We start from the raw sequence: 15162 nt of genomic DNA on the forward strand, positions 1-15162 counted from the left end.
GCTCAGATGGTAGAGCACTTGCCTGTGTAAGACAAAGATCCTGAGTTCGAGTCTCGGTCCTGTCCACAGTTTTAATCTGCCAAGAAGTTTCATATCAGCGCACACTCTGCTGAAGAGTGAAAATCTCATTCTACATCCTCAATTATTTGTTGGACGTAGTCCAATCCCTGTCATCCTCTATAGTGTCTGCTCTCCACAGCTCCCTCTAGTATCATGGAAGTGATTCCCTGATGCCTTAAGAGATGTCCTATCATCCTGCCCCTTCTCCTTTTCACTGTTTTCCACATACTCCTTTCCTCCCTGATTCTGCACAGAACCTCCTCATTCCTTACCTGATCGGCCCACCTATTTTCAAAATTCATCTGTAGCACCATATCTCAAGTGCTTTGATTCTCCTCTGTTTCAGTTTTCCTACAGTCAACTACCATGCAATGCTGTGCTCCAAACGTATATTCTCAGATATTTATTCCGCAAAGTAAGGCCTATGTTTGATACCAGAAGACTCATCTTGCCCTTTTTGCCTCTGCTAGTCTGCTTTTGATGTCCACCTTGCTTCACCCGTCATTGGTTATTTTGCTGCCTAGGTAGTAGAATTTCTCAACTTCATCTACTTCATAACCACCAATTCTGATGTTAAGTTTCTTGCTGTTACCATTTCTGCTGATTCTCATTACTTTCATTTTTCTTAAATTTACTCTCAATCCATGTTCTGTACTCATTAGATTCATCAGATCATGTAATTCTTCTTCACTTTCTCTCAGGGTGGCAATGTCATCAGCAAATCACATCACTGATATCCTTTCACCATGAATTTTAATCCCACTCCGTAACCTTTATTTTATTTCCATCACTGCTTCTTCAATGTTCATATTGAACAGTTGGGGCAAAAGACTACATATCTGTCTTACACCCTTTTTAACCTCAGCTCTTAGTTCTTGGTCGTCCACTCTTATTATCCATCTTGGCTCTTGTAGATATTGTATATTAACCACCTCTCCCTGCAGCATAGACCTATTTTTCTCAGAATTTCGAACATCTTGCACCATTTTACCTTGTCAAATGCTTTTTTCAGATCAAAAAATTCTATGAACATGTCTTGAGTTTTCTTTAGTCTTTCTTCCGTTATCAACTGCAATGTCAGAATTGCTTCTCTGTTGCCTTTGCCTTTCCTAAACCCAAACTGATTGTTATCTAACACATCCATAATTTTGTTTTCCATTCTACTGTATATTATTCTTGTCAGCAACTTGGATGCATGAGCTGTTAAGCTGATTGTGCAATAATTATCACACTTCTCAGCTCCTGCAGACTTCGGAACTGTGTGGATGATATTTTTCCAAAAGTAAGATGGTATGCCGCCAGGCTCATATGCTCTACATACCAATGTGGAGAGTCATTTTGTTGGCACTTCCCTCAATGATATTAGAAATTCTAATGGAATGTTGTCTATCCCTTCTGCCTTATTTGATCTTAAGTCCTCCAAAACTCTCTTAAATTCTGACTCTAATACTGGATCCCCTATCTCTTTTAAATTGACTTCCGTTTCTTCTTCTATCACAGGAGACACATTTTCCCCTTCATAGGGACCTTCAATGTACTCTTTCCACCTATCCACTCTCTCCTCTGCATTTAATAGAGGAATTCCCATTGCACCCTAGCTTTTAATTTCACCAAAAGTTGTTTTAACCTATCTATATGCTGAGTCAGTCCTTCTGACAATCATTTCTTTTTCGATTTCTTCACATTTTTCATGCAGCCATTTTGACTTTGTTTCCCTGCACTTCCAATATATTTCATTCCTTAGCAGCTTGCACTTCTGTATTCATGACTTTCCCTGAACTTTTTTGTGCTTCCTCCCTTCATCTATCAACTGAAGTATTACTTCTGTTACCTTTCTTGTACCTATGTTTTTCTTTCCAACTTCTGTGATTGCCCTATTTAGAGATGTCCATTTCTCTTCAACTGTACTGCCTGCTGAGCTATTCCCTATTGCTGTTTCTATAGCCTAAGAAAACTTCATGCGTATCTCATCATTCCTAAGTACTTCTGTATGCCACTTCTTTGCATATTGATTCTTCCTGGCTAATCTCTTAAACTACAGCCTTCTCTCCATAACTACTACATTGTGAGTTGAGCCAATATCTGCTCCTGGGTATGCCTTACAATCCAGTACCTGATTTCAAAATCTGTCTGATCTTGATGCAGTCTAACTGAAATCTTCCCATGTATCACCTCCTCTTGTGATTCTTGAACAGAGTCTTTGCTATTACTAGCTGAAATTTATTACAGAACTCTCTCATTCTCTGTCCCAAGTCCATATTTTCCTGTAACCATTTCTTCCACTACTCCTCGTACAACTGCATTCCAGTTCCCAATGGCTCTTAGAATTTCATATCCTTTTATGTACCGTTTACCCTTTCAATATTCTCGTATGCTTTCTCTCTCTATCTCTTCATCTTCAGCTTGCGACGTCTGCATGTATTTATGAACTATCGTTGTTGATGTTGGTTTGCAGTCAATTCCGATAGAATGTCACTGAGTTATTCACAATAACACACTCTCTGCCTTACCTTCCTACTCATAATGAATCCTACTCCCATTATACAATTTTCTGCTGTTGTTGATATTATCCTACGTTCCTCTGACTAGAAATCCTTTTCTTCTTTCCATTTCACTTCACTGATCATTCTATGTCTAGATTGAGCCTTTGAATTTCCCTTTTCAGATTTTCTAGCTTCCCTACCATGTTCAAGCTTCTGCCATTCCACATCCCGAGTCATAAAACATTATCATTGGTTATTCAATCTGGTAAAAACTGCAGGGGAAAAGAGAGATTGAAATACAACTAACAAATAATTGAGGATGAAGGGTGAAAGTGTTACTCTGAGATGAAGAAGTTGGCATTCCCGGCACTCTCCCTGTGTTATTTATATAAATCACAGAAAACCCAAATCAGTATTATGAGAAGGAAAGTTGCTACCCACCATATAGTGTAGATGCTGAGTCAAAGACAGGCACAACAAAAAGACTCAAAGTTATAGCTTTAGGCCGTTAAGGCCTTCGTCAACAAAGACAATCTGTCTATTGTTGACAAAGGCCTAACGGCCAAAAGCTACAATTGTGAGAGTCTTTTGTTGTGTCTATCTGTGACTCAGCATCTCAATTATATGGTGAGTGGCAATTTTCCTACTCATAATATTGTTACATTCCATCCTGGATTTTCCATTGTTTGAAAACCCAAATCAGCATGGCCGAATGTAGATTTGAGCAGTTATCTTGAATATACAAGTCCAATGTCTTATCCCTGTGCCATCTTGCTCATTAATTAGACAAACAAAAGCACATTTTAGAAGAAACAACACAAGAAAATAAAACATGAAGACCCCAATTAGTATTTTTAAAACAAGTTACAAATAATGTGAGAGTAAAAAGTATACTCAAATGAAAGAGTTCATTTGTAACATACACAGAAAGCTGCCAACCAATCTAAAGATTAATGATGAAAAATAAAAACACAGCCCCAAAATGTTTTTAAATATTCCCGAAAATTTATCTGCTAACTGTATTTTAACTGCAATTTTCTCCACACCAGTATTTCTGTCTTCTAAATGCCTCTTATACTAAAAAGCAAATGTAAATATTAAGTGAAAGGTACTCATACCTGCAACACCTGCAAAGACTTCAGCACTGCCAACTAGGCAGTACTGTGGGATCTGCCACAACAAAGATATGTCACTTGCGTTGTACGTAGTGTTGTGTATAACTTGTTGAATGGCATGCCTGCAAATACGGAAATTTGTGTATTTTTTTCCAGACATTTTGCATGAATGACATATCAAATATAGACATATTTTTTGAATGTATTTACCCCTGTTGCCAGCGTTTTAGCGAAAAATATTCCAGGACACCTGCTGCTATGGCTGCAGAAAAACTGAATCCCATTCCTAGACCTGGTTACATAACACAGAGAGAGATTTCATTTCTTAATTATATGCTATGTAAAAATTTTAATGTCATTCAAATTCAAAGACGAACATTACATTAGTATTTCTTTAAGCAATGACAGCCCATTAACTGTTAAAACAGAACACAGTAACACAAACAACAGAAAAATCATATAGAAATAAAGTATTTCAGGTTTCCAGGGACGATAGCTTGTTTTTAATAATAAAAGATGGTAATGGAATGTAAATAATTTAAGGTATAAAGGTAACAAATGACCAGAGTTGAGGTGCTGAGTCATTGAAAGGCACATAAGAATGACGACTTACATCACCAGATAGGTTGTGTTTGTGTGTGTGTGTGGGGGGGGGGGGGGGGGGGAGGGGATGGGAAGCCTTCACTCTTTAAATTATTTCATGATAAAACACTTATTTGTCACACAATATATGATATTATATAAACATCTATCTGTGAGAGGTAGTCAGAAAGTACTGCCTCTTATTTCACATCATGTAAAATATTGTAGTAATATAACAAATTTGACTTTCGTGTCTCTATTCCATCGTCATCGAAAGCATTTGACTGTGTAGTTTATGGTACTCTCCTACAAAAGCTAATATTACAATGTCAAGGCTCTTCCTGGTAAATGTTTTTCATCCTGCTTAACTAAAAGATGCAGAGTGCCACATTAAGAAATCAGACAATATAAATAATAAAACAGAATCTTTAAAGTGGGGAATAATCACAAGTTGTACTGCAGGGATTGATATTGGGGCAGCTATTGTTGTTGACATCAACTATCTCTGAATGTAAATAAAACACAATATGTGCCATTGATTATAACAAAGGATGTGATGACACTGCAAAAAATACTTCACGAGGGAAAGCGTCATTAGATCCAACATAAATTACAAGTTCTTGAGTGTTGATAAGACCGCAAAGCAGAAAATGTGTTACAATCATCTTATGATTCTAAGCTCTGCTAGTTTCCATTATGAACAATATTAGACCTCAGCTGATTTACTTTTTCCATGTATACGGACTAATGTCTTGTGGCATCACGTTTTGGGCTACTCTTAATTGGCAACGAAAATGTTCATTACACAGAAGTATGTAATCAGAACAATTTGTGGTGTCCAATCAAGTATCTCTTGCATACAGCTCTTTAAACTGTTGGGCACATGTCATGACTGTGTTAAGTACATTTACCCAATTATGCAATTTTGTGTGTACCTCAGTTCAGAAACAACAATAACATTGAAGAATTCAATACTAAAAGGAGAAATATCTTACACTGTCCAGCACTCAGCTTTATTGTGCACAGAAATGAGCGATGAAGATACACGATTTGCATGGAACATGCAAATAACCTACTTTCCTTGGAAAGATGAATGTATTCCATCAACAGCTGGCAGCACTGTAATGTTTGTGAAAATGGCTTGTACTGACATGAATACCAAACAACAGACAGCAACAATGTCTGAATGGTGAAGGTAAGACCTCAATGCCTGTTCACAAAAGGTTGAAGAGTATTATAGGATGCTACATGATGTATCAGCTTAGTAAGAAGGTGAGTTTATCATTGTATGGAAAATACAGGATGAATGTCACAGCCAACAAAAGTTGAGTATACAATGGGGCACCAAGCACCTGATCACATGCCATTGTTAACTGCGTGATACATATAGACATTGATATTTTGTAACACCAGGCACAAACTGAGTAATCTTTATGTCTGTGTGTAATGCAACACTCCAATGCTTTTGTATGGCAATATAAGAGCACTGCTGAAGTAATACAACTTTGGGACAGTATGGTCCATTCAGTCTTCTTCTGTTTAGCCTACTAAAAGAAACTCTGGCACACATATATATGATGCAGCATTAATACCTTGTTTTGAACCAGGATAAAAACAGATGAAAAGGGTGGAGATTATACTGAAAGGTGAACAGTCTGTCTGAAGATCATAATTTTGTTCTGTGTACTTTTTTTCCTATATTAAAAGAGAAATACAAAGCCATTAGTTTCTAAGCAATCCTCAGCCTCTTATTACTAACCTTTAAGGTAAGTTAGTTATAATTTCTATGGTATTCTTATCACTTCCACCATAACTCTCATCTGCTCGGGACAATATGTCTAAATGACAATATCCATAATTTACCCCTCAAGGCTCTTATTGCCACACAAAAATATTCTCTCTCGGTGAGTCTCTGAATGTACTCCTAATTTCATATAAGATCAAAAGTAAATGAAATGAGATAGATACAGTGGCCTTCAGAAACGGAGTTCTGTGAATCCAGCAAAAGGGGGAAATATGTCAACAGAACCAGAATAGTGAGAGATTGAGTAGAAAGTTACCTAAAACCTCTGGTCAAGGGAAACATATATTCCTTCACTGAAAACAGCAAGAGCCATATAATCTCTTTTTCCCTGCTCCAGAGAGCACATAGCTGCCATTGTGCTTAATGTAATCTATCCAGAAATATCTAGACTGAAGAAGGAAAGACGTCAACATTTTGCTATCATCTTGTTACTGGATTCTGTACTATCTTTAGTTCACAACCATATGTTGAATGTGCTGTCTTCTGTTGAGTCTCATGTTACTTTCAGTGGCTACCTTAGTTCTTTTGGTCCACAGCTCATGCGCTGCTACAATTCTGAGATGACGAAATTCGATGTTTACAGTATCCTGTAGTAAGTAATCAATGATTCTACTTCAGAAGGAGAAATGGACTATTCCAACATTGCACCTGATTTGCATACAGTTGAATGCTTTGATAAATGATAAAGAAAAGAAGTAATGTAGTGAAATGTTAGCAATAAAGTACCAACTGATAGAACATTTGTAAAATTATTTGGGTACTGAAACATGTCATAATGCAGTGCAGTCTTTTGAGTCACAGTGACTGCCTAAGACACCAAGACAACAGATGTAAATCTGGAGGATGTGTGGCTGATTACTTTCCTACCCAGCACCCATTATACAGAATTTCTAGTGTAAAAGCACCACATGATCCAACTCCCAACTGCAAAAGATTGTGCATGCAAGAATTCAACAATGGAAAATCCAGGATGGAATTTAAAATATAATGAAAAGAAAAGTTGCTACTCGCCATACAGCAGAGATGCTGAGTCACAGATAGGCTCAACAAAAAGACTCTCACAATTATAACTTTAGTCCATTAAGGTCTTTGTCAACAACAGATGGCAGACACACACACACACACACACACACACACACACACACGACTGCAGTCTCAGGCAAATGAAACCACACTGCGAGCAACAGCACCAGGGCATGATGGGAGTCGCGACTGGGTGGGGATAAGGAGGAGGCTGGGGTGAGGAGAGAGAAGGATAGTATGACGGGGGTGGCACACAGTGAAGTGCTGCAGTTTAGACAGAGGGCCAGGGAGAGGTAGGGGGGTGGGGGTGGAGGGAGGGAGTAGTGGAAAAGGAGAGAAATAAAAAGACTGGGTGTGATGGTGGAATGATGGCTTTATAGTGCTGGAATGGGAACAGGGAAGGGGATGGATGGGTGAGGACAGTGATTAATGAAGTTTGTGGCCAGGAGGGTTACGAGAATGTAAGTTGTATTGCAGGGAAAGTTCCCACCTGCACAATTAAGAAATGTTTGTGTTGGTGGGAAGGATCCATATAGGACAGGCTGTGAAATAGTCATGTTTGGCTGCTTGTTCAGCAACAGGGTTGTCCACTTGCTTCTTGGCCACAGTTTGTCGGTTGTCATTCATGTTGACAGACAGCTTGTTGCTTGTCATGCCTACATAGAATGCAGAACAGTGGTTGTATTTTAGCTTGTACATCACACGACTGGTTTCACAGGTTGCCCTGCATTTGATGGGATAGGAGATGTTAGTGACTGGATTGAAGTAGGTGGTGGTGGGAGGATTTATGGGGCAGAGCTTGCATTTAGGTCTATTACTGGGGTATGAGCCATGAGGTAAGGGATTGTGAGCAGGGGTTGTGTAAGGATGGACGGCTATAATGTGTAGGTTCGGTGGACGGCGCAATACCACTATGGGAGGCGTGGGTAGGATAGAGGGCAGAACATTTCTTATTTCAAGGCACAACGAGAGGTAATCAAAACCCTGGCGAAGAATATAATTCAGTTTCTCCACTCCAGAAGAATACTGAGTTATGAGGGAAATGCTCCTCTGTGGCTGGAAGGTGGGACTTTGGAGGTGGTGGGAGACTGGAGCAATAAGGTATGGGAGATTTTATTTTTGTACAAGGTTGGGAGGATAATTATATATAATATAATTATCCTCCCAACAAAGATAAGACACAGGAGTTTTTTTTTTTTTTTTTTTTTTTTTTTTGTACAACGTTGGGAGGATAATTATATCTAATTATTTAACTATCCTCCTAATTCCCTTGTAACTCAGTACCCCCAGGACTGGAGAAACTGAAATGCATTTGCTGCCAGGATTTCGATTACCTCTCGCCATGTTCTGAAATGAGAAATGTCTTGCCCACTACCCTTCCCACCCCTCCCACAGTGGTATTCCCCCATCCATTGAACCCACAAAATATACTCGTCCATCCTTACACAACCCCTGCTCTCAATCCCTTTCCTCACGTCTCATACCCTTGTAACAGACCTAAATGCAAGGCCTGTCCCATACATCTTCCCACCACCACCACCTACTCCAGTCCAGTCACTAACATCACCTAACCCATCAAAGGCAGGGCTATCTGTGCAACCAGTCATGTGATCTACAAGCTATGCTGCAACCACTGTGCTGCATTCTATGTAGGCATGACAACCAAGAAGCTGTATGTCTACATGAATGGCCACCGACAAACTGTGGCCAAGAAACAGGTGGATCAATCGGTTGCTGAACACGCTGCCAAACATGATATCCTTCATTTCAATGACTGTTTCACAGCCTGTCCCATATGGTTCCTTCCCATCAACACCAGATTTTCTGAACTGCACAGGTGGGAACTTTCCTTGCAATACATCCTACATACCCGTTACCCTCCTGGTCTCAACTTCCATTAGTCACTATCCTCTCCCATCCAGCCCCTCCCCTGTTTGCATTCCATCACTACACAGCCATCATTCCACCATCTCATCCAGTCTTTTTATTTCTCTCCATTTCCACTACTCCCCCTCCCCCTCTCCCTGACCAACATCTAAACTACAGAACTTCACTGTATACTACCCCCACCATACCATCCCTCCCCCACCCTGCCCCAGCCCTACCCCCACCCAGTTGCCACTCCCACCATGCACTGGTGCTGCTGTTTGCAGTGTGGTTTGAATTGCCTGGGACTACAGTCATGTGTGTGAGTTGTGTATGAATCTCTGTTTTCTATTGCTGATGAAGGCCTTAATGTCTGAAAGCTTTAATTGTGAGAGTCTTTTTGTTGTGCCTATCTGCGACTCAGTATCTCTGCTATATGGAGAGTAGCAATTTTCCTTTTCATAATACTGTGTGCAAGAATTATAATATATTTCCTTTTACGAATTAACTACTTAGTCATTACCAATTTCGATTTCAAAATGGTTTATTCACAGAATATGCTGTTTTAAATTCTGTATTATATGATTTGTGAACTGAAAATAACAAATATCATCAGCTTGCATTTTCTGTGACTTGACAAAAGTATGTGATTGTACACTTCACAGTACTCTCCTAAAGAAGCTCAAATATTATGGCACCAGAGGTCTTGCTAGTAAATGTTTTTCATTCTATCCCACTACAAGGTAACACTACAGCTATACCACAGGCATTGGTTTTGTGTCTGCTCTTGTTTTTGTTATATATAAATGATCTATCATCATCATCATCATCATCATCATCATCATATATGTAAAGAAGCAGAAATTGCTATCTTTGGTAAAGATGCAAGTATTATATTCAAGGCTATTCTCAATGTTATTTTAATGTTCTGCCACTAATAGTCATTTGCCTTCTTGCTTCCCTACACAGTGTTGTTAAGTCCAAATTACAAGCATTTAATGTTGTACACTCTTTTAAATGCTCTTTGTTCAATATCAAACTAATCTTGTGACACAGAAGACATTCAGGAGATGGCAGGATGGAGATCTTATGCAGATGGGCAGTAGGACAGGGGAAGATGTGTGGGAGAGGGAGTGGGAGTGGTACAGGGATAGAGGGAGAAGGAGATACTGAACAGAGTTGTGTGTGGAACACTGTATGCATCAAAAAATTAAGAAATTATGTAAATGGTCAGCATGCTGATATATTCCTCATGAACAGATATACTATAATTGTAAAAGTGACTTTTTTATATCATGGGGTGGTTATTATGATTCGCAGTCCATACAAATAACTGACTCTTACTGTATATGCAAATGTACATAATAAGATCAAGACTAACCAAGATAAATGATATGCTGGATCACTAATAATCAAACAAAAGAGTCAAAATACGTTAAGAGCCCAGAGTGATTGGAGGAAGTGGCTTATGGAAAAAAAAAACTGAAGATATTTTCTAATTTTTTGGTAGTAATAATTAATATGGGCCTTGCAAGGAAACCAAAATTCAGTGAGTATTGGCCACAAGAAGTTGCATAAATATTCAGTCAGATCTTGATAATATTTCAAAGGGGTGCAAAGATTGGGAACTTGCTTTAAATGTTCAGGAATGTACAACTGTGCACTTCACAAAAAGAAAAATGGTGTCAACTATGACTATAGTACCAATGACTCACATTCGGAATCAGCAAACTCATACAAATATCTGGGTGTAAGGCTCTGTAGGGATATGAAATGGAGTGATAATGTAGACTCTACTGTGGGTAAAGCAGATGGTAGACTTCAGTTTAGGAAACTGCTTACAAATAACTCATGTGACTCATTCTCGAATATTGCTCAACTGTGGGGAACCCATACCAAACAGGACTAACAAAGAAGATTAAAGATATACAGAGGAGAGCAGCACGAATGGCCACAGGTTTGTTTGACCCATGGCAGAGTGCCACAGAGATGCTGAAGAAACTGAACTGAGGCTCTTGAAGATAGATTTAAACTATCCTGAGAGAGTTTGCTGACAAAGTTTCAAGAACCACCATTCAGACTCTAAGAATATACCACAACTCCCTACATATCACTCACATAGGGATCAAGAGGACAAGATTACAATAATTACACCACACATATAGGCAATCAAACAATCATTCTTCCAGCAATACATCCATGAATGTGGCGGGAAGAAATCCTAATAAATGGGACAGTGGGACATACCCATTGCCATGCATTTCACAGTGGCTTGCAGAGTATAGAAGTAGATGAATCAATATTTCTTAATTCCTTTCCTGTAACCACTGCAAGCCATGATAGGTCCAAAGCAGTTTCACTGAACTTGCACCTCAATAACAATGAGATGTGTCTTCCTTGTAGCCAACCTAATCATGATTCATTTCTGACATTCACCATTTTTAGTTCATTTTAATTCTGTGCTGAAAAGAAACACCTTGACTCTGTTCAAATTATGATGCTGCTCTTTGAATACCAATATGTATCACAACACAATACTCCACAGCAAATTGTGTGTAAAAATTGTTTGTACAAGATCCAGTAAACTATGTTGTGAAGAATCTCTCATGAACAAGTAGACCACAGTTTTTGAACTATGATTATACGAAAGCTGATTTTTTTTTTCTTTCATGGGCATATTGAGCTGTGTCATGGGCACAGTGTAAGTTTGCCTCTACTCTTGTTCAGCATCTGATTTCATACAGATCTGGCAACAAGATTTATGTATGTAAAAATGTGTGTGTTATATATTGTGTATGTTTGTTGTAACAATGTTTTAAAGACTTGGTTTGTTGGAACCCAAAAGGAGATTCATGCATGAAGTGAGGCAGCCAGACAGCAGAGATGTAACAACACTGCAGAGTAGCTGGCCACCACGCAAGCTCCCCGAAGGCTGAGAATGACAATGAAATTGTTCTCAAAAGTCAAGGTGGCATTACTTGTTTGTTCACAATGATGGTTCCAAATGACTTTTACTTGAGAAGAATAAGCAGTCCACATACGAGCTGCATAGGAGTCAGTTCAGCAAAAGACAACAGGTCATTGCCCATGGTGGGATCAGACTTTCTGATAAGCAGACTTACAGGTTCGGTAAGTATAATTTTTTGAATACTACCATGAACTGGTGTGGCTGCAAGATTTTTTCCTCCTAAGACAGATATATGACCAACTTTGAGTAGATTCAGCTGATAGTGTTTGCTCCTACGAATTGTTTAGTTCTCCCAAGGGAGATTTTTATTGATTAATAGTATTTTCTGTGCAGAAATAATAATGAATGGTTTACGTGGAAGGAACTGTAGTAGCCAAGTCTTCATTCTGTGGTAGTCACTGATGTAATTGATTGTACCACAAATTATCCTATTTCATCCAAGTTGTTCTGATAGCTATCTGAAAGCGCTCACAGAGGTAATTAGATAGTTGCTCTTATTTTGTGGAACGTTGGGTACTTCTGTGGTGCCTTGAGTGAGGAATTGACTCGTATGCATATTATTGGATGTCTGGGCACTAGCAGATTATGACTGGAATTACTTGGCTTAGCATGTGTAACAGACAGCCAACCAGTTGCAATAAATGGTGGTTTTCAATTAACCTTTAGCACAGGTTCAACAGATTTAAATTTGTCTTTCTCAGAAGGACAAGAAACCTGGATACAGTGCAATAACACAACTTGCAATCAAAACACAATGGACCAATATTACGTGTAAAACAGAAACTACATCTACAGCAAGTGCAGGCATGTCACAAACAACATGATATATACCAACATAGGACAAGTAGTACTCATAAACTTCACATTAGGAATCAGTCAGTAAAGTTATTTCAACATGAATTGTGTCAGCAATGGTCTGTACATCCATGTGTAAAAATTAAGGCCCCTAAAATCTAGAGCCTGTCACATCAGGGAATCAACCTAATAAAATACTACACCATTTTAAGAGCTACATGCTGACTCAGGGAGAGTGGAAAGTGACACCAGGAAAACAAATCTTGTGGTGCATGCACTGATAAACATGTATACTTTGTCGCATAAACAACCAATAAGCATAAGCACATAGAAATTACTAACAGAAATACATCATGCAAATCAATGAGTATAGAATAAGATGTTGAAAAAGACAAATATATAAAATATGCTAGCATATGTTAAGACCCTTATAGGACTATCTGTAATTATCATACAGAAATAGTGATGTCTGTGCATAAGAACATCATTACAAGCATAATGACAGCAATGGCATAAATATAAATTCCAGTATATCATCATATGAAAAGTAATAGTGCCAGTGCATAAGCATGCTACTAAAATTAAAGACAGTAAAGAGCAAAAAATCATAGTCTCTGAATAGTGGTAAACATAACAAAAGTGGGTGGCATCAGTATGTAAGTACAACATAAACTGACAAACGAAACTGTATGCACAAAAATTATATAATAGAAATTTGAGGAACTGAAGCACTCACAAAGGCTACCGGCAGTTGTATGAAGATTTTTTTGCAAACAGTATGGTTTTGAAACCACTGAAAAATTGGCTATAGTGAGCTGCAGCAGGTCTTTCGTAAATTCTCATCTTTGCATTCAAAATGTTTATAGATCTCTAATTCTTCCCAAAGGTCCATCCTACACCCTTTGATTTTGCTGTGAAGAATAACCATGTCTTCCAAATTTTTCACAGTATGGTTGGCAGTCAGTAGATGTTCAGCAAACGGAGTTGTGCATGTTAGCTCCTTTCTTTCCTAACAGATGCTATTTGTATCTTGTCCTCACAGCTCTGCCTGTTTGACAAATGTAATAGCATAGGCAATTGTTGCACATTAATTTATAGACACCTGAAATGGAAAATGAGTCGCCAGTATTTTCCACTGTATGCAAAAGTTTTCTCTGCAAACTATTGTCTGAAGAGAAAATGACATTACAATTATATTTATTAACTAGAAGACATTTAATTCTATACAAAATGTTTCCCAAGACAGGACTGCATACAAATCTGTTACTATGGGAGGAAAGGTCATTCCACAACAGTGAACATTCTTGAGGTTTTCTTTCTGAAGATCTACCACGCCCTGGTCCACGATGTTTTCGTTGTTATAGCATTGTATGCAGGTTTCTTGTTCTTATATGGAAGATGGGTTTAAATCTGTTGAGACCATGATAAAGGTTAATTGAAAACCGCCATTTATTGCAACTGGTTGGCTGTCCAGTACATCTACTGTTCTGTAGCCATTGCTGTAGTGCAGCTCTGTTCAAAATATTACTTGGCTTGTCATATTGACTTTGTCCACAAGCATCTAAGTTGATCATCCCCTTGACCATTGTTTAAAGTGAAACCCAGTAAGGAAGAACCATCAAACAAACAGCACATAGCAAAACTGTGAATATGTTGACTATTTAAGACAAGTGGACAACTTTCATTTAAGGAACTATAGTGGGTCGAGATTTGCCAACACATGAAGAGGCAGAGGTTGAAACGAAGGACTTTTTCCTTTGTTTTTTGTGTTTCATTGTTGTTCATGAGGGGAATTAATAGTTTCATTGCTGTCACTCACACACAAGCTACATTCATCTGTACTGGAATATCTGTACTGGAATACCTAAAATTCTTAACAAAGAAAGCTAAATGCATTGCTGAAGAGTACACTAAAATAAAGAACATGTGTTGACTGTTCATTGCAGTAGAAAGTAATACTTCTCTGGCTGAAGTATTTTAATACTACATCCTAGTCAATGTAATTCTACTGAGAGAAAAAGATGCTTACAAATTTCACATTTGCCTAGGAAAGCAAAAGTCACCATTATCAATGAGTTAATTTGACCAAAGGTGGAGAAAACCTACAAGGAAAGTAACTAATTCGAATTAGATAATGAAAAGTAAAGAATATTCATATGTTAGGCTGATCAAAAGTACAGTGGTCATATAATTGGCTATCAACATAGTTACAGCAAGGAAGAAAAGGTAATTACACAATTACTAACTGAATAAAAAAACTAGTTAACAGAAAGGAACTGAAATCACCCTCAATTGGGAATTGAGTTAAAGAGGAAGTTAACTTTTATTTATGCAATTCCTTTCCATAGTTACTGAGTATATTCATGGATAATCAGATAAATGCTTGATGATATAATTTATGAGCCACAACTGAGTTTATCACCACTGACAAAAAGCAATTTTCACATATTTTGTTAGGAAGAGTTT

General features: G+C 38.2%; 1 protein-coding gene across 1 annotated transcript in view; it reads right to left on the reverse strand.

Annotated features, from left to right (window-relative positions):
• LOC126285299 (solute carrier family 15 member 4-like) overlaps nucleotides 1-15162 on the reverse strand; it is a 60319-nt gene that overhangs the window by 3516 nt on the left and 41641 nt on the right. The window contains exons 6-7 of the mRNA XM_049984590.1: nucleotides 3869-3950; nucleotides 3662-3780 (exon numbers count right to left, since the gene is read on the reverse strand). Of these exons, the coding sequence (XP_049840547.1) occupies nucleotides 3662-3780; nucleotides 3869-3950 (201 nt within the window). The remainder of the gene's footprint in view (nucleotides 1-3661; nucleotides 3781-3868; nucleotides 3951-15162) is intronic.

This window comes from Schistocerca gregaria, chromosome 8 (genome assembly GCF_023897955.1).
Source record: "Schistocerca gregaria isolate iqSchGreg1 chromosome 8, iqSchGreg1.2, whole genome shotgun sequence".
Taxonomy (NCBI): domain Eukaryota; kingdom Metazoa; phylum Arthropoda; class Insecta; order Orthoptera; family Acrididae; genus Schistocerca; species Schistocerca gregaria.